At 35.2% G+C, this 21,495-nt stretch overlaps 1 protein-coding gene and 1 long non-coding RNA gene across 3 annotated transcripts; both read left to right on the top strand.

Annotated features, from left to right (window-relative positions):
* Window positions 1-14,287: 14,287 nt before the first annotated feature.
* LOC125217775 (laccase-14-like) lies at window positions 14,288-16,678 on the top strand. Its single transcript, XM_048119309.2, has 6 exons — window positions 14,288-14,444; window positions 14,537-14,688; window positions 14,764-15,008; window positions 15,095-15,223; window positions 15,299-16,237; window positions 16,313-16,678. The coding sequence occupies exons 1-6, from the start codon at window positions 14,340-14,342 to the stop codon at window positions 16,513-16,515; spliced, it is 1,773 nt and encodes a 590-aa protein (XP_047975266.1). The 5' UTR covers window positions 14,288-14,339; the 3' UTR covers window positions 16,516-16,678.
* A 3,174-nt stretch (window positions 16,679-19,852) lies between these two features.
* Window positions 19,853-20,587, top strand: LOC148933856 (uncharacterized). Of its 2 annotated transcripts, none has more exons than XR_016136158.1 (2): window positions 19,853-19,979; window positions 20,401-20,587. It is a non-coding gene; the product is annotated as an uncharacterized LOC148933856 (long non-coding RNA). The 2 variants fall into 2 exon arrangements; XR_016136157.1 differs by lacking the exon at window positions 19,853-19,979 and adding an exon at window positions 20,022-20,187.
* The last annotated feature ends 908 nt before the right edge of the window (window positions 20,588-21,495 follow it).

Here is a 21,495-nt window from a genome sequence, read left to right as displayed (position 1 = left end):
TTCTCTGTTACTCTCTCCGTTTCGTTATAGTTGAGGCGAAACTTTTGGGCACGGAGTTTTAGAAATGAATATTTAGTGTGTTAAATAAATAGATAAGAAAGTAAGATAAAGGAAAAGGTAGAGAGAATAAAGTAGAGAGAATAAAGTAAGAAAGAGTAAAGTAAGAAATAGAAAAAAGTTACCAAATATGGAAATGACTCAGCTATGAAGAAACTTCTTAAAATGATAAAATAACTCAACTATGGCGAAACGGAGGGAGTATCTCTCTTGTTCCTCCATATTTGTTGCTTTTATATTTCTTTACATAGAGAAGATGTGGTGTGTAAAAACTACAAGCAATAAATAATGAATGCCCTAAAATAAGCCTAAAATGGAAAAATGATGAATACTCTAATTCATGTTATTATCTTCGACGTTTTTAGAGAAACGGGGAGAGACATACACGGCGAAGAAGGGCTTGCGTCGTGATACTGTTACAGAGAGGGTGAGATAAGGAAGAAGATAGAGGCAATTGGCAGTAGATAGCAGTAGTAGTAGTAAATGAAATTGTTGTTATATCCTATAGCTACATTTAATTATGTGTAATTCTTCTATAGGTACATTAACTATGTATTTTCTTTGAAATAATTGTTGGTGAGGAGTGTTATATTGTTAATTATAACTAAATAATAGTCATTAGATATTTAAATTAAGGGTTTATATCATCAGTTCCGGAATATCAATATAGTAAAAAAAAAAAGTCAATAAAGTAATAAGGCCAATTTAAAACAAATTAGTTGTAACTAACTTTTGAAAAATATCTTATAACTTTAAAACGCATATAACTTTCTCGATTTAAATTATTTTTTCGCACAACATATATCAAATTAAAGATAATTTCATAAGGATTCTAACGAGATCTCATTTGCATATGTTCCGATGTCAAAATTTGAAAAAAAAATTGAAAATTTTAATTTTTCGTACAGCTAACAAATGTCAACATAGTATATAAAATATGTCAATAAAGAGTAAATGCCAAAATTAGTCCTGAAAATATGTCCATTTTATCATTTTGGCCCTCAACTTTATCTTTTGAATTTTTTGGTCCTGTACATTTTAAATCGGATCACAATTGGTCCTCTGTTAACAATTCTGTTATTTTTTTTAACGGTCAACGGGTTTAACAAAATTTTGACCCAATTAAATTGTTGTTTATAATTTTTTACTACCTAATTATATCTTAATTATTTTAATAAATTATTATTTATACTATTGCCCTCACGACGGCCGCCGCCATAGCCACCATCGCCCTCACGACGGCCATATGCACTGCCGCTGCCGCTGCTGCCTCCATAGCCTCCGCCATCACGACGAGGGCCACGGAAACCGCCGTCGCCTCTGCAACCGCTGCCGCGAGACTGGGCCTCATTGACGGTGATGTCAACCCCTCAATCGCGTCCCTCGTTGACTGCAATGTCACGAATCCGAAACCACTCGATCTCCCGGAAATAAGAGAGGAAAAAGTGTTGAATTAACTCTGAAAACCCAATTCATTAAACCCCAATTAGAAATACTAATCTAGTCAAATTAAACCACAGAGAAACAGCAACAGCAACAGCAACATGATCTCCATCTGCAAAACCTTAATCTTCGATAATCATCTTGTCTTCGTAGGAAAAGATTTCGGTGCCTATACTGCTTTGGTCCTCCACGACGATGGAATCCCCATCACGGCGGAGAAATTCTCGACCCTGCTAAGGCTGCGAATTTGTATGTATATTGGCGGTGGGCCGGTGGCGTCGTCGCCGCTGCCGCTGACGAGGAAAAGGTGTAATGTGACAACGACATAAGTTTTGGCTTGTTTGATTAAGTTTAGTTAAGTTTGTGGTAATTTTGAGATAATCAAGAATCAAAAATATTAATGAAGTCAATGGTATTTCATTTTTTTATATTATTTGTTTTATAGTTTAAATAATAATTTATTAAAATAATTAATATATAATTAGGGAGTAAAAAAATATAAATACCAATTTAATTTGGTCAAAAATTGGGTTAAACCCGTTGACCGTTAAAAAATTAACGAAATTTTAACGAAGTACCAATTGTGATCCGATTTAAAATGTATAGGACCAAAAAATTTAAAAGATAAAATTTAGGACCAAAATGATAAAATGGACATATTGTTCAGGACCAATTTTGGCCTTAACTCTATAATAAATGTAGAATGTCAATATAAGCAATGTGTTATCATTCTCAAAGCATTGTGTTGATATTTTCGAAATACTATATTGACATTTTCATCTAAAACCCTAATGTGATAGTTTTTTTTTATATTTTTAATTTAATAAATAAAAATGAAAATTATACGTTGCAAATTTTAGACCATAAGATTTCTAAAACCCTATAGTCTTAAATTAGGAGTTAGCAATTGATCAATGCCTATGCTAAATTAAATTCGAATTTAACGTATTAGTATACTGTATATATCTCAGTTATTTTATAATAATTTGACACACGTGACAAATTTGACAATACTATTTTTGGCTTAAATCATGGACGTACCCAATTAATTAAAAGAGTATATTATCGAGAAGTCTATATATTCGATTTGGAGTGTAGTTATATCTAGTGATTAGGTTTCTTGAATTCTGTTTTTTGACTTAAACCCAAATAACTTCATTTTGTTTTCACATCTTATTTAATTTTTTTATAGACTAAAGTCCAATTTTGGTACTTTATATTTGTCCTAAATTTTTTTTTTATCCTGCACATTAAGTTTGTGACCTTTTGATTCCCTAACATATTGTTTTGGTACATTTTGGTTCCAAACAAGGTCACAAACTTAATGTATGAGAACCAAAAAGAATTTTATGAAAAATGTACGGGATTAAAATTGGACTTTAGTCCTTGATTATAATTAAGTTATTAAATTGATCAAATATTTTGACTGTTAATTTTAACAAAAAATGGTTATTTTGGACCAAAACAATATATTAGAGACTAAAATATCACAAATGTATAAGACTAAAAAAATTTTTAAGGCAAATGTAAAGAACCAAAATTGGACTTTAGTCTTTTCTATATTATTTCGATTTGGACTCTTGTAAAATACTTGCTTAAAATTGAAAACCTATAATTTTACCATTACAATTTCAAAAGTTGACCAAAAGTTAGCATAAAAGTTTGATTTAAATGACAAATAGTAGTATCTTTTAATAATAATATATGGTGCTGACTATTTAAGTACCTAAGACTGTCCACTATACTAGAGCCGCGGCCGGGCCACGGGAGAGCCGCGGGCCGCGGCTCACTATAGTGCGGGGGGTGGGCAGCCGCGGCGGGGGGGGTGGACGTGGGCGCGCCACGATCGTGGCCTGGCCGTGGCGCTTGGGCGCGAGCCGCGGCCCTCCTATAGTGATGGCCACGAGCCGCGGCTGAGCCGCGGCTCCCCCCTTTTTCAGAATTTTTTTTTTTTTTTTTTTTTATTTCGAAATTTTTTCTATTTATACCTAAAATTCATATCTTATTTTTACTCTACTCTCACACACAATTTACCCTATTCCCTTCAATTTGAATTTTTGTGAAATGCAAGGCGGAGACGATCCCGGTTATGGAGATACGGGACAGGGGGGCTTTCAACCCCACCAACGCTGGGGATCGAGTCCCACCCCTCCTCCATCCCAGATGTGGAGTCCGCCATCGCCGGCGCTGTGGCTACAAACACCCCAAAACCGGGGGCAGTCCTCGGCCTATCAGCAGAGATATGCGGGTCGTACCCAACCAGGGACGGGCGACTATCGACCCAACATGGACGCAATTAACTTCCCGTCTCAATTTCAAGCCTCCCCATTTCAGAGCAGTCATTCTCCGCTTGATGAATCTGATAGATTCACATGGGAACAATTGATGGGGTCGCCTGATACCCCGACGCCGACGCCCGGTCGTGTAGAGACGGGAGAGGAGGCAGTGGAAGAAGCGGCGGTGGCGGCGGCGGCCGAAGTGGCGGCGGGAATGGTGGGCGAAGGGGCGGCGGCGGCGGCGGGCGTGGAGGAGGTTCCGCGCGAGGTGGCGGCGACGGCGACGGCGGGCAGGGCGGCGGCCGCGGTGGTCGCGGCGGCGGGCAGGAAGGCGGCGGCGGCGGCGGTGGTCGACGAGGGTTTTTGTACACCGACGCCGAGTCCGTTGCTATTGCTAGGGCATGGGACGCGGTGTCGACAGATTCCATAGTTGGCACGGATCAGACCGACTTATGCTTCTGGCGGAAAGTCTTGGTGGTGTACAATGAATTCAAACCGTCGGGGAGCGTCGACCGTACACCCGATCAGATTCGGAAGAAGTTCGGCAGGATCGCTACAGCTCTTCGGAAGTTCATTGGTAACCAACTGCGCACTGCTGAGAGTGGCCGCAACGAAGCCGACGTCAAATCCCTGTCGCTGCAGTTGTTCAATGTGCAAGTAGGCAAGAAGTTTACCTACTGGGCAGAATTCCTCGTTCTGCGGGACTCCCCCAAATTCAGAGCCATTTGCGAGAACGCGTCTGATTCTGGGCCTAGCCGTACAAGACGGGGCAGGGCCGGCAACTTCAGCAGTAGTAGCGGCGGTTCAAGGACCTTCGATCTCAACGACGAGGTCATGGAGGAGCCCCCCCCCCCGTCACTATCCCGGCGTCCACGGCCCCTGGGTCAACAGTCCCCATCCGAACCGCTAGATCCGCCTTCGCCGCTGCCTCCCAACACTCTGCTGTGGGCCCGTCTGCAGCCCCTCCCGGATCGGCCCGAGCGGCGTTGAACAACACCCTGGAGGTGCAAATGATGAAGCAACTCCAGGACACTCTGGCCTTGTATGAGAAGTCGACCGACCCGACTACCAAGACGATGTACTACGACCTTATAGTGAGGCTGAGGACGTTGTTGGGGTGGGAGGACACCGCGGCGGCGGCGGCGGGACCTCAGAGCGGTGGCGGTAGTAGCGGCGGTGATGGCGTTGGCGGTGACGATGCAACGGGTGAAGATGAAGTGGCGGATTCGGATGATGAGACCGAGTAGTCGGCGATGGCGGTGTTTTTTTATGTTTTTGTTTGCGTGTTCCTAAACAATTTTCGTTGTATAATTTTATCCCGTTCTATAATACAACGAAGATTTGGTTCGATTTAGTTTTCATTAAATTATGCATTTTATTTAATTATTGTAGTCTAACAATTTTAATTGTAGTAGAATTAAAATATAGACAAAATGGAAAAAAAAAAAAAAAAATTGGTGGCTTGGCCATGTCCACTATAGTGGGAAACATGGGCATTGGTGGCCCGGCCACGACACTTTGTGGCTTGTCCCGGCCATGTATAGTGGACACCCTAAAGACCTATTTATAGTGGATAAAGGAACTATTTTATGAATGAATTGAGACCATTTATTGGCCCAAAATGTTATCTCCAGCCCAATTTTGGATAGTCCGTGTAATTGAAACTTTTCGTTTTCTCTATTTTTTTGGCATAACTTTGTTAAGCCAAGTTTAGGTGGAATTCAATCATTTGGAATACTTTAATTATTTTTATATAAAATTTTATTATTTGAAGGTGATGTTGCTATAGTACTATCACCTTCTATGTATACGTGCATTTCGCCAGTTTTAAATATAAATAAAAGTAGTGGTTAATATTTTGGATTGTGATTTGTGAAACCAAGTTCCAAAATTATTAAATAACTATCGGGGCGACAAAGAAATTTATTAGTTGTATTAATTATCAGCATAATCAATTTAATAAATTAGTATATAAAATATAGATAATTTTTTAAAAAAAATGAACTGTACAGCAAAAATAATTAAATAATTTATTGGGGTTCCCAACGCTCACAATTAGTAGATGCGTGCACCAACCTCATGGGGTAGCTAAGATCTGAAATGGGCGCAAAATAACGATATAAATTGAAATGTGTATATAAGTATTTTGAAACAATGGGCCCACGAAATTATTGTTAAAAAAATAAAATATCATGTTTTAATAATAAAATAATGTTTTTAATAGAAGTGCTCACGTAGGCAACTGTGATTGTAAATTTGAATATGAAACGTGATTATAGTAATTAATTAGCCGCAGTATTAATAAGTCAACGAAATGTTGTAGTGAGAAAAAATCTGAACAGATTTCTAGTGACAAGCACAAGAATCACGATTTATTATTATTATTCATTAATCTTGAATTATACTATATGATTATGCACCTACTCATATGGTTAGATCTAGAATCATATGATTATTCTCAATTGGAGTACTATATTATTTTCACAAATCGTAATTTTATGCCTCTTGCTAACAAGGTGGTGAAGGACAGGTGGACCTAATCTTACAATCCATAGCTTATCTTAGATCTCTGAGTCTGACAAATCTAAATGACGGACCCAGGTGGGGTCGGGTGGGGTCGGCCGACCCCACTGGCGGTCCGTCAATACCTCCGAGAACCTCACAAAATCACCCGTCGACCCAGCACTGCATCAGTTTCGACCCCACGCTTCGGCTGCTTCGTGTCCACCGAAGAGAAATGAGGAAGAGAATTTGAAGAAAAAAGATTAGGAGAGGGGTGAAATAGTCTCACCAAAGAGAAAAAGCTTCATGAGAAAATCGAAAAAGAAGAAAATTGCAAAAGTTCAAAAAGACGAAGAAGAAAGCGGCGCACCACCGTAAATTTGTTTGAGTAAACATAGGGAATTTTTTAATACAAATTTATTTTATTTCTTTCTTTTAATTGTAAACTTAAATAGTACTACTCCGAAGTACTTTTAATATGTGTTTGCAGTTTGTTTGATTTAATTAATGTTTTATTAATAGTCCAAGTAAATTGAAAATGTGTAAAATATTAAAAATAATTGTCATTTAGTATGATTCAATAATTTGATTTAATTTGACTTGTATTTTTTTTGTAGTTACACAACAATAATATTCGTAAAATTACAAATAAAATTAAATTATTGTATGATGTGTTTTTTTTCATATTTTCAAAAATATGGATACTAGCATTATTTAATTACCATGCTTAACAAAAATAATGCAATATTTTAATTTTATTAATATATATAATAATTATTTAAATATTATATTATGTATTACTACCTCCGTCCCCCAAAATTTGCTACACTTTGACCCGGCACGGGTTTTAAGAAATGTAATGGAAAGTGAGTTGAAAAGGTTGGTGGGATGTGGGTCCTACTTTTAAAGTATTAGTTTTATAATAAAATGTGAGTAAGAATGAGTTAGTGGAATATGGGGTCCACTACCAAAAATAGTAAAAGTGAAGTGTATCAAATTTTCAGGGACGAACTGAAATAGTAAACTGTATCAAATTTTCAGGAACAGAGGTAGTATTAATTATTTTTCGACCCCACGAGTTCGATTTTCTGGATCCGTCATTGCAAATCTAAATGACGGACCCAGGTGGGGTCGGGTGGGGTCGGCCGACCCCACTGGCGGTCCGTCAATACCTCCGAGAACCTCACAAAATCACCCGTCGACCCAGCACTGCATCAGTTTCGACCCCACGCTTCGGCTGCTTCGTGTCCACCGAAGAGAAATGAGGAAGAGAATTTGAAGAAAAAAGATTAGGAGAGGGGTGAAATAGTCTCACCAAAGAGAAAAAGCTTCATGAGAAAATCGAAAAAGAAGAAAATTGCAAAAGTTCAAAAAGACGAAGAAGAAAGCGGCGCACCACCGTAAATTTGTTTGAGTAAACATAGGGAATTTTTTAATACAAATTTATTTTATTTCTTTCTTTTAATTGTAAACTTAAATAGTACTACTCCGAAGTACTTTTAATATGTGTTTGCAGTTTGTTTGATTTAATTAATGTTTTATTAATAGTCCAAGTAAATTGAAAATGTGTAAAATATTAAAAATAATTGTCATTTAGTATGATTCAATAATTTGATTTAATTTGACTTGTATTTTTTTTGTAGTTACACAACAATAATATTCGTAAAATTACAAATAAAATTAAATTATTGTATGATGTGTTTTTTTTCATATTTTCAAAAATATGGATACTAGCATTATTTAATTACCATGCTTAACAAAAATAATGCAATATTTTAATTTTATTAATATATATAATAATTATTTAAATATTATATTATGTATTACTACCTCCGTCCCCCAAAATTTGCTACACTTTGACCCGGCACGGGTTTTAAGAAATGTAATGGAAAGTGAGTTGAAAAGGTTGGTGGGATGTGGGTCCTACTTTTAAAGTATTAGTTTTATAATAAAATGTGAGTAAGAATGAGTTAGTGGAATATGGGGTCCACTACCAAAAATAGTAAAAGTGAAGTGTATCAAATTTTCAGGGACGAACTGAAATAGTAAACTGTATCAAATTTTCAGGAACAGAGGTAGTATTAATTATTTTTCGACCCCACGAGTTCGATTTTCTGGATCCGTCATTGCAAATCTAAATGACGGACCCAGGTGGGGTCGGGTGGGGTCGGCCGACCCCACTGGCGGTCCGTCAATACCTCCGAGAACCTCACAAAATCACCCGTCGACCCAGCACTGCATCAGTTTCGACCCCACGCTTCGGCTGCTTCGTGTCCACCGAAGAGAAATGAGGAAGAGAATTTGAAGAAAAAAGATTAGGAGAGGGGTGAAATAGTCTCACCAAAGAGAAAAAGCTTCATGAGAAAATCGAAAAAGAAGAAAATTGCAAAAGTTCAAAAAGACGAAGAAGAAAGCGGCGCACCACCGTAAATTTGTTTGAGTAAACATAGGGAATTTTTTAATACAAATTTATTTTATTTCTTTCTTTTAATTGTAAACTTAAATAGTACTACTCCGAAGTACTTTTAATATGTGTTTGCAGTTTGTTTGATTTAATTAATGTTTTATTAATAGTCCAAGTAAATTGAAAATGTGTAAAATATTAAAAATAATTGTCATTTAGTATGATTCAATAATTTGATTTAATTTGACTTGTATTTTTTTTGTAGTTACACAACAATAATATTCGTAAAATTACAAATAAAATTAAATTATTGTATGATGTGTTTTTTTTCATATTTTCAAAAATATGGATACTAGCATTATTTAATTACCATGCTTAACAAAAATAATGCAATATTTTAATTTTATTAATATATATAATAATTATTTAAATATTATATTATGTATTACTACCTCCGTCCCCCAAAATTTGCTACACTTTGACCCGGCACGGGTTTTAAGAAATGTAATGGAAAGTGAGTTGAAAAGGTTGGTGGGATGTGGGTCCTACTTTTAAAGTATTAGTTTTATAATAAAATGTGAGTAAGAATGAGTTAGTGGAATATGGGGTCCACTACCAAAAATAGTAAAAGTGAAGTGTATCAAATTTTCAGGGACGAACTGAAATAGTAAACAGTATCAAATTTTCAGGAACAGAGGTAGTATTAATTATTTTTCGACCCCACGAGTTCGATTTTCTGGATCCGTCATTGAATACTATCACTGAGGTATGCCAAATGATTGAATACCCCAACATCTTCAAAAATCACGAACATGTGTTCGAGTTTTCATAAAATATAATTTGTATTTTTAGTATAAGAAAGCTAACCTTGATCGTTTAGTTTCCTTAACTTTAATCTTTTGTTCCGACTTTACTTGCGAAGCTAACCTTTTGAAAACATCACAATTTAATAATAAAATACTAATCAAATTTCAAGAAATTTTTAAATTTTAATAGGAATGCATGCCTCCTAGTTAATTTCTCTTTTCTTATTTCACCTATCTTTAAAGAATTTCTAAAACTCATACATTATTTAATGCTTCTTCTTCCACTATTCTCGGCTTCAATAGAATTGGAACTCCCTACTTTGCTTCGTAATTTACCCTTAAGCAATAAATCATAAGATCAGATATTTTAGCTTAGCTACACCATTAGAAGAAACCATAAAAAAAATTAATGGAACCTTAATGGCTAAAATTTAATACTATTAAATTTCCTCCAAAATAAACTCTAATTTCGAAACTGGGCTAAGACTTCCTCTGATTTTCAGCCCAAGTAATTAAATTCGAAACTGGCCTCCTCGGTATATTTACTGAGAGATCTCCTCCCCCCTCCCTCACTTGCTGCCAAATTTGATCATTTTTCCATTTTGTGTTATTTCTAAAGATGTAATCTTTGATTTCAAAGTTTGGTGTTTTTAACTTGTAGATATGTAAGGGTCGTGAAATCATTGAATCGGTGACATATCAGTGTAAAGTTTATCTTCATTGTTATATTTGTATGGTATAGATATTTTCTCCTTTTTGGTGATCGATCCTAAGGCAAAAATTGTGTTCTGAGCATTGAGGGATCATATGAGGCTTTCATCTATCTACATTGGCATTTATCTCCAGAAATTTGGACTTTGGGAATGAATCTCATCCGTTGGTGAATATTTGAGCATCTTAATAAAATCTCTATTTGACGGAGTTGATATAATTTGAGCATCCGGATGGAGTAGATATTTTGAGTGGCATAGGACATTTTGAAAAATACAGAGGTAGGCCGCTAGGTAGGGACTATAATTCAAACATTCATCACATGGCTTTGACGGAAGGCCCCTCTTTTTATTTGGATTTTGACGTATGAACCAGTAGTGGGCTGATTTACAGTTGTCGCTCCATTAAATTCACAGGACACATTATTTAAGAGTAAACCTCCTTGTCGTTTCTCTTTCACATCTTGTCTTTTCTCTTTATAGAAGCTGCTTTATTGTTAACCAGTGGTGACACAGAATTTTGATTCCAGGGTCCAAATTACTTGTCGTTTCTCTTTCACATCTTGTCTTTTCTCTTTATAGAAGCTGCTTTATTGTTAACCAGTGGTGACACAGAATTTTGATTCCAGGGTCCAAATTACTAATTCATTTGTACTCTATTTTATTATAAAACTAATATATAAAGGTAGAATTCACATTCTATTAACTTTTTCAATCCACTTTTTATTACTCCCTCCGTCCCAGAGTATTAGACTGACTTCTTTTGGGCACATGATTTAAGGAATTGATATTTAAATAGTTAAAGTGGAGATAGTAAAGTATGAGAGAGGAAAAAAGTAGGGGAGAGAAGAGAGAAAAAAGTAGATGGAGAATAAAATAAGATAGATGCTTTTTGCTAAAAAAGGAAAGTTGGTCTAATACCTTGGGACGGAGGGAGTACAATTTTTAAAACTCGTGCCCGGTCAAAGTGATCCAAATTATACGAGACGGAAGGAATACAAAATATTTCTTAATATTAATTTCACTGCAAGTAGTGATGGCATGAATGATTAGAAAGTTGAGACATGTATAGATTATAGTAATTAACAAATAATAAAATGTTGATGACAATTAGTAATGATATATATGATCTTTTAAAATAGTTGAAAAAATAGAAACTGTTAGCAAAAAAATTTTAAAAAAAGAAAGAAATGAGAATTGAAAATGGAAATTGTTAATAAAATTAAAAAAATAAAAACAAAAAGATAGCAAAATAGGAAGTGTTCTCACACAAAAAAAAAAAAGAAAGTAAATGTAGCTTGTCCATTAGAAAAGAAAGAAGAATTGTGAACGAGCTTGTCCACTAGAAAAGAAAGAAAAAAGAAAAAATGTAGCTTGTCCATTAGAAAAGAAAGAAGAATTGTGAACGAGCTTGTCCATTAGAAAAGAGAGAAAAAGAAAAAATGTAGCTTGTCCATTAAAAATAAAGAATAATTTGAACAAAATTACATTTCCTACAGGATTAGAACTCGGATATATATGATGGAAGGCTGGGGTGAAGACCGCCTGCGCTATCCAACACACATGTACTAACTGCGAACCTAATATATATATATAATGAAAGATAAAATAGTTGGGGGGTTTCATGGGACCCCCAAGGCACCATATAGGTCCGCTTCTGTTGTTAATCTATCCCTTCGTCCTATTCAAGATGATCATTTTCTAATTTTGGAAATAACCTTATCTGTCTTCTCTTCTCATTAAAATATTCAATTACTACATTTTTTTCTCTATTTTATTCCACCTAACACTTTATAAATCTTGTGTCACTCAAAAATATGGCCATCTTGAGTGGGATGGAGGGAGGAGTAGTACTCGGAAGGATGAGGTTTCAATAATCTTTTTCCTAGAATGGTTTTGATATTGCTACTAGTGCAACTACTACTATGCCATTATTTCGACACAAATTTTAAGATAATGTCATAGAAGGTGTGCTGCAAAAAGACAGTGGAATTAATGTATGTTTGTATATACATTAATTTTTTATTAAATGTGAGTGATAATAAATTAATATAATTTGAAATCTATTATAAAAAATAAATATGATATATCCCCTCTGTCCCGCTTAAGATGACATGTTTTTCTTTTTAGTTTGTCTCAACTAAGATGACACATTTTCTTTTTTGGTAACTTTCTCTATCTAATTAATACACTCAACCACTTTTTCTCACTCCTATTAAAATATTCATCTATTTTTATCTCTCTACTTTAATACCTACAACCATCTTCTCTCTCTCCAATTAAACACTTTAACCAATAACTCATAAAATCCCGTGCCGGCTAAGCAATGTGTCATCTTAGGCGGGACGGAGGGAGTACTAGCTAGAATATATTGGAGCGCCGTAAATTGGTTGTCATGTTGAACAATCAGTCGTGTTTGTCAAGCTAAATAGTACGATGTTAAAAATTAGACTTTGTTCGTAAATTATGGGAACACACTTGAGGACAATTTTTCATTCCGATTTGAACACTAAGCAGACAATTTTTTGTTCCGATTTGAACACTAAAAATGTAAATATACTACTCCGTATAGTAGACATACTAAATTCAGATATAAAATTAGAGAATGGGGATCTAGATTTGATGTTGTTTTCTTCCTTTGTTAATGAAGTAGTAAAATTCAAAAAAACACAAAGTAATGAATAATGATGGGTTTAGAGGAACACTGAAGAAAATTTAGGGTGTAGTAGTACTATTTGGATTTTGACGTATCGACATTAAAAAATGATGGTCTCGTGCAAAATACTAGTAGTATAATTAATATGGAAGTTGGAACCACTATTATTCCACTTATCGGACTGTAACAAATATTGTTTGGTCAAATTTGGTGCATCCCACAATATAAATTATGATCCTCGGTCTCTGAAATATTTTCGTCTATCTCTAAAATTGTGTTACTTTTTTAATTTTACCATTTTTAGCATTGAATCTCATATTTCACTAACTTATAAGGGCAAACTAACGTATTTAATTGCATTAAAATTGTCCTTAATAGTTTTTTTTTATTATTATAGTGCAGTAAAGTCTTAGAGATAGATTCAATTTTTGGAACTTAATTCAAGGTAGGAGTCTTCGTTAGTTTCAGTAGGTCAACATTTGTTGTTGCCGTTTTAGATAATGGCCTTTTAATTTTAGGAAGTGTATTTGTGTTTTATTTTATTTATTTATTCTTTTCCTGATCATATTGTTTTCCTTCTCTTCTTCATGTGTATTCTTAGTTCAGTATTCTACTTCGATTGCTCATTTTCCAGTAGTATTTTTGTTGTTTATCATATCAATGTCTGTGTGTTGTGTTAAAATTAGTACTCCCTCCGTTCCTTAAAATTTGACACCATTTTGATCCTGCACGAGTTTTAAGAAATACTTCCTCCGTCCGCGAATAGGAGTCCTGTTTTTCCATTTTAGTCCGTCCGCGAATAGGAGTCCCGGTTCACTTTTTCCATAAATGGTAATAGGGTCCCACATTCACCTAACTCATTCCACTCACATTTTATTTAAAAATAATATATACAAGTGGGACCCCTATTCCACTAACTTTTTTCCACCAACTTTTCTTAACATTTCTTAAAACCCGTGCCGCCAAGGAATGAGACTCCTAATGGCGGACGGAGGGAGTATAATAGAAAGTGGGTTGAAAAAGTTAGTGGCATGTGGGTCCTAATTTTATATATTTGTTTTAAAATAAATGTGAAAGAGAATGAGTTATTGGAATGTACTACTAAAAGTGAAAGATGACAAATTTTTAGGGACGGAGAGAGAAAGATGAATATTTAAATAGGAGTGAGAAAAAGTGGTTAGGTGTATTAATTGGAGAGAGAAAGTTACCAAAAAAGGAAATGTGTCATCTTAGTTGGGACAAACTAAAAAGGAAAACGTGTCATCTTAATCTTAAGTGGGACAAGGGAGTAACTTTCTAATAATTCTTCAATTTAAACTAGAACGAATTTCCACCAAGTAGTGTGTCGATAGTTCCATATACTTCCATCATTTTTCCCTTTTTAAATAAACAAAAAAAAACTAGACCACATGTTTAAGAGAAATCAGCGTTATAAATTGTGAACATATTTACAATCTGCAAACCGCAAGAAAGTAAAAAGGGAAAATGTTTTCAGCTGCCAAGGTTTTCATGCTTTGCTTCTTAGCTCCAATGATTCTGCTCAATGAAGTAACATTGGTCCATGCTATAGTTCGTAGCTACAAGTTTGAGGTATACTTCTTTTGCTTTCATACTTCACTATTTTGTTTTCTTTGAAATGCTAACAATATAGTAACTTGTAAATTGTAATTACATTTCTGCAGTTGGTAAATTCGTTACACACTAAACTATGCAGCAACAAGACCATGCTTACGATAAATGGACAGTCCCCGGGGCCGACCATATATGCGAGAAGGGGTGATTTGGTCGTAGTCGATACTGTCAATCGTGCCGACCAAAATATAACCATCCACTGGTATAAATATTTGCAACACTAATTCACACATAAAATGTAATACTATCATTATTGATCTATGGTGATTATATATAGGCATGGGGTAAAAATGCCGAGAAATCCATGGTCGGATGGGACAAACTACGTGACACAGTGCCCAATTCAACCCGGCAAAAGGTTTAGGCAACGGGTGATCCTCTCCGACGAGGAGGGCACTCTCTGGTGGCACGCTCACAGCGACTGGTCTCGCAATTCTGTGTATGGCGCTATCGTAATTCTACCGCCGAAGAGGGAATCGTACCCTTTCCCTAAGCCCCATGCTCATGTTCCCATATTAATTGGTACATGGTTTTAGTTCTCTTTTTATTCCAGTTCTCTTTTTATTGTCACGTTTCATTTGTAAACACTTTCACTAAAACTATTGCAGGAGAGTGGTGGAAAGGTGATATGCAAAAAGTGATGGAGGATTTTCTAGGTGGTGGAGGAAATCCTGCAGTTTCCGATGCTTTCCTCATCAATGGCCAACCCGGAGACTTGTATCCATGCTCAACACACGGTGGATTTTGTCAATAGTATTATTATTTAATGAAATCATGAAAATTACATTAAAAAAAAATTATAACGTGGGCAGATACATACAAATTGAGTGTGGAGTTTGGAAAGACATACTTGCTCCGAGTAATTAACGCGGTGATGGACTACATCATGTTCTTCCAAATCACCAACCACACCTTCACCGTCGTCGGCACTGACGGCGCCTACACGAAGCCGTTGCAGACGGATTACGTGGCGATATCCCCGGGCCAAACCATTGATTTGCTTCTAGAAGCCAACCAGCCACCCGACCATTATTACATGGGTGCGCGGATATACTTGACCACCGCGACCATGGAAGGGGGCAAATACATGAGGATCCCGACCACTGGGATCATCCAGTACGTCGGGATCTACACCCCGTCTCCGCCTCTGCTTCCGACTTTTCCCGAGTACGATGACACAGCTGCGTCCTATCATTTCACTAGCATGCTCAGAAGTCGTACTGTTGCTACAAGTGTTCCTGACAGGGTGGAGAAGAGACTGTTCTTCACCCTGTCAATCAATCTGTCCCCATGCACGAAAAGTTCGTGCGTGGGGACGACTAGGCTGATGGCGAGCATGAACAATATTACGACGCTGCTGCCCACGGACATGAACGTGCTGGAGGCGTACTACAGAGGGATCCGGGGGGTTTACGAGACTGGATTCCCGGAGTATCCGGCTCGAGCTTTCAACTACACTGAAGTTAGCGTGCCAAAGAATGAGTCCGCGTCCGAGTTCAGAAAAGCTGTTATTGTTGTGGAGTATGGGACCGCGGTGGAAGTGGTGTTCCAGGCGACCAACTTCGCCCAAAGCGTTGACCATCCCATGCATTTGCACGGACACAGCTTCTACGTTGTTGGGTCCGGGATCGGGGATTTCGACCCGATAAAGGATCCGCCCAAGTATAATCTCGTTGACCCGCCGTTGATGCAAAACATCGCCGTGCCCAGGGGCGGATGGACCGCTATCAGATTTAAGACCAACAATCCAGGTAGATATATTTTACAAGTGTAATTAATTAATTAATTAATTAATTAATAATATTGCGTTGGATATATGTTTTAAGGAGTTTGGTTCATGCACTGCCATTTCGAGCGGCATATGAGCTGGGGAATGAAGGTGGTGTTCATCGTTAAGGATGGGGAACGAGCCGATGAGAAGATGTTGCCGCCGCCGGCGGATATGCCAAGTTGCGGTGGACAAGTCTCATCTCCTACTCCTCTTGTATTTGGTGCCATACTAGGGAAGAAGAGAGATGAGGTTGAATGAATTTTTCATTTAATATGATATTATGTTATGTACACTGTATTAATTAATAAGGACTACTCCACTATTTTACTTGTCTGTAGTGACTGAATGCATTCAATTATAGTACCTGATGATGTACTTATATCACTACCTTTCATTATTGAATGCATTATTGAATTTTTCATTTTTGGAGTACCTGACTAGAGTGCATAACATAGGGACTACTGTTATGATATTATGCACTCTCTCTCTCAAGTACTCTAAAAGAGAACTGAAACCTGCATACCAATTACCAATTATGATATTATGATATTATGCACTCTCTCTCAGTTCTCTTCTCATTTACTATGATATTAACATGTACACTGTTTTAATTAATAGGGACTACTCCACTATTTTACTTGTATGTTTTTGGAGTACCGGAGAGAGAGTGCATTATTGAATTTTTCATTTTTTGTATAGAGTTGAAAGGGCATTGTTTCTATCATTTTAAAGGGAAAAACTATATGTCCGCATTATGGCCAGTCATAAACTGGTTTAGTAGGAAAAAAGATCGGTTAATTTATAAGTTCTGGTTCAACTCAAGATGGATTAATTATTGAATTTTTCTTGTCCAAGAACTGAATTTATTATTTGACTGGGTTGTTCATGAATTGAGTACTCCCTAAATCCTAAGGAAGATGATCCATTTTTTGGATGAAATAAGATTTTATGCCGTTTTATTTTGTGGAGTATGTTATGTGGAGAAAATAAAGTAGAGAAGAAGTTATTTTTATTTTTAGTAATGAGTCATTTTGGGTGGGACAAACCAAATAGAAAATTGGATCATCTTCGGTGGAACAACATGATTATAAAATAAAATAAAAGTTTAAAATATCCTAAAATCAATTAAATAAAATTTGAATGTTGTTAATTTTTAATCTAAGAAAATAAAAATATCAATTATGAAATTATTCTCGCCGAACTTGTTGATAAAGTAACATTTTGAATGTGATTAAGATATAATTTTACTAAACAGATAGATTAACCATTGAATTATTCTTATCCACCTATTTAATTTAGTAAAATTTTATAATGAGATTTAATTATAATTTAAAGGTAGTTCAATTCAAATATCAGAAAATAGATAGATTAATTATTGAATTTTTTCTCATCTAAGAATTGAACCTAAATTTCGACAAGGTTATTTAATTGAGCGTAAGATAAAATGAAAGTTAAAACAAGCCTAAAATCAATTCATTTGTTCAAGTTAATCTAAAATTATTTAAGAAATCTAATGTTACTAATAATAAAAATTCTAAACTTAATTCATAATTTTCAATCGAATCAAATAGTATCAATTAGAATCACTACAATAAATTCAATCAATAAGGACGCAGATTTTAGGACGCAATTCCTTGCGTTGTAATTTTTCCAAGAATTGCTAAAATTTAAGACGCAGATAAAAGCGTCCTTAACTCAAGAAAGCATTGGAGACACATTATAGAAGTGTCCTTAATTAGATTGATTAGAGGCACATTAAAGTTCTCCCACTCCCTCTACGATCTAATTAACCCTCTCTAATTAACCATCACTTCTCTCCCTTCCTCCACACAACCTCAATGTCGCAGCCCTAGCTTTGCCGTCGCATTTCAGCCGCATGTCGCCGCCGTTCCGCCGCTGCCGTTAACGATCGCTCAAGCTGAGCGTAAATCTGATGATGATCGCCGGAGAAGCTCTGGAATCAAACATCACGGTGATCGGACCGCTCGTTCTCCAAGCAATTGCTCATTGCACATCCCCTAATCAAATCGAAGGCGTACATCCGCGATTTCACATCATCGCTTCACTACGTATGCACTTCCAACTTCTCTATTTCATCCCGTCCACATTCTTCAGGTAAATTTTGATTGCTAAATTGTTGTTGTTGATTGCAATGTTAACACTTTTCATTTTAAAATTGTATATTTTGAATTTATTGCATTCTGCATTTTGAAATTATTCTTTTGTGGAGTAGTTAAATTGATTGCACAACAATTGTTTGTGTAAATGACTGACCTAAAATGCTTATGTTGTATAGTAGATCGTTATGTTCCTTTCATGAAATGCAAAATAAAATTGGCATGTATGTATCAAATCCTCATCTTCCTTTGTCTTTTCTATACTATTCTCTATTGAAATGGTAACAGTTCATGTCATAGTTGATGAAATTCATACACAGTCTATCCTAGTTAGTTAAATATATTTTGTAATTATTGGCTATCATGGTTAGCTGAATTATAAATAGATGGACTATATTGTTATGGATTAGCATTTGCAGATAGTACTTTACATATTTTGATTGATATTCAAATGATGCAGGATCAAAAAGTAAGAATTTTTTATGTGTTGTTGCTATTATTTTGATCATGTGTGAGATTGTACTTTGACTAGGTATCCATCTCATCAAGCGAAGAAAGGTTATCTGATAATGACATACTGGATTCCGGATGGACCTTTCTTGCTTTCTTCTAATGCTAGTCATTATGTTGAAGTTGGCTCCTTTGTAATCAATCATAAAGATGAGGTAAATATATATTTGCTACAATCATCTTATATTTGAACTAAATAGGTCACAATTCTTACATTAGTTCTCTATTATGTGCACATGCCTCAGTTCTGCAAAAAAATATTTCAATTGCACCATCTTTTTCCCATGAGAAACTTGATCTATTCCTTATCACTTTCATACGCAATTTTTATTTTCCTGTTATGAGTTTCCCCTGCTATTCTCTTGATGCAAAATTTACTGCCTCAGTGGTACAAGAAAAACATACTACTCTAGATCTTCTTCATCTTTGGAAAATACCCACTGGTTTAATTCTTGAGGTACATTTTTAGTGCTCTTGATTATACATGTTTGAATATGTCTACTAGTATCTGTGTGTTAAGTACTTCATACTAATCCTTTGATCAATGTGAAGAAATTTACTGTCTCGTTCCATACAAGTGCTAGTGGTACAAGAAAAACATACTACTACTTCAGATCTTCTTCATTTCTGGAAAATACCCAATGGTTTCATTCTTGGGGTACATTTTAGATCATGATTATACATGTTTGGATATTTATTTAGGTTGTTTTATATTTATTTAGGCTAAAACAACCTGCATTTTATAGGTTGATTATTTAGTAACTGGGATCACATCTTCGCACGTGCAGATGATGTGCTAGCTCACAACACAATATGGCAATGATGGTGATGGAGATCGTTGAGAGGTATGAATTATTTGACATTACATTGATTTTTCATGAACTGTTAAATTTTTTTTTGCATATATATGAGTAGTTATTATTAAAAATTGAATATGAGAGCTTTGTGGGAAGTGGGAACAGATGTATTTTTGTTGAGGAAACTCCATCACAATATGGTGGACTAAGCAAAGGAGACTTTGAAGCAGCTGATAGTGTGAATGAGATTATTGTGAAACCTTCAGCTCAACACATTGTTGAATTTTCTACCAATCAGGTGAGCATTTTTTTTTCAGTTTAAATAGTTTATTGAAATAAAAGTTCCTGATATAGTACTACTATATGTTTTATCTGAAATTGCCTTGTGATTTGAAAAATTATATGTTGGCTGAGTTTTTGGAAGCACGGAAGAAAAGTCGGTTGTTGGATGGATGCTTTGCATTGGCAAAAGTATTGGAGTGTTGTTTTTTTTTCAGCTATACTTGGTATGCTTCTATTTGCTGCATGGCGATCTTGTGACCTCTGGATTTCATGTAATTTCCAGTGGCTTCTATTTTTCTTCAAAAACTATAGGATCAATTATAGTCATTCATTTAGCCATGTTAAGGATTTAACATAGATCAGAAGCACCTTTACACTTTAAACCCTTTGCTTTTCTATATTGTGTTAATTGATCATCCTCTGTTTTTGTTTTGCAGTGGAGTTGCTGGTTATATTGAATCAGAAGACAAATAGATTGTTGTAATCTTATTTGAACTGCTACGACTAAGTACATGACATTGATTACATATTTACATGTAAGAAATTGTAATTCATTATTTTAGCTTTCACTACCAACTAGAACAAAAATGTGACTGAGATAATCTGTTCAATATTTTTTCCCAACTGTTTTTCTCTCTCTCGTTAGCAAAAACCTATTCATTTGTCGACAACTAGGGTCGCGTTAGGGAGTACTAATTTAGGGATATCACCTTAGATTGGAATATCATCTTAGAGTAGTGTTAAAATTAGAATTTAGGGACGCTTTTCTTAAAAGTGTCTCTAATTTGTATTTAGGGACACTTTTTAATAGTGTCTCTAAGTTGATTTTTTAAGGACGCTTTTTAAAAAGCGTCTCAAAATTATTTCACCGACGCTTACATTTTTCGTCCTTATCTTGTTTTGGCACACCACCACTAAGGACGATTTTTAAAGCGTCGGTGATATATTTAACAACATAAATTAGCGTCCCTAACTTAATAAAAAAGTGTCTTTAGATGTTATTTTTGTTGTAGTGAATACTCAAATTCTAAATCGAGACAATGTTCATCAATACAATCTTACAAGATTAATTTCACATCCAATTTTTAATACCAATTCCTTCTATAGGTAAATTTACAAATAAAAATATCAATTCACATATCAAATACTTGGAGTATTATGCTATAGCAACCAAAAAAAAAAAACTAATTACAATTAAGAATACTGGAGTATATTTTATTCTAAGACTACTCAATTCTAAAATAAAAATATTTGTTTTTAGTCTATTTTTGAGTTTATCATTCATTATTTATTCTAAGTATACTCATTCTGAATTAAGATCATTATTTTTTATATTCTATTTTTGTTTACATTTTCATTATGAACTATATTCTTTTTCGGGGTTTATTCATAATTTTTTTATTCATCCATAATTTTTTTGTCAAACAGATTGTACCATAATTAAGCCTTATTAGGGCGTGTAATGCCATGTCAGAGAATATAGATCACATTTTCATGAATTAAATTTCACTAATAAGTGGCACTACTATAAT

This window comes from Salvia hispanica, chromosome 1 (assembly GCF_029641045.1).
Source record: "Salvia hispanica isolate PSC_SH4W2 chromosome 1, Shi_PSC_v1, whole genome shotgun sequence".
NCBI classification, from domain to species: domain Eukaryota; kingdom Viridiplantae; phylum Streptophyta; class Magnoliopsida; order Lamiales; family Lamiaceae; genus Salvia; species Salvia hispanica.
This window is presented reverse-complemented; position numbering and strand designations above follow the sequence as displayed.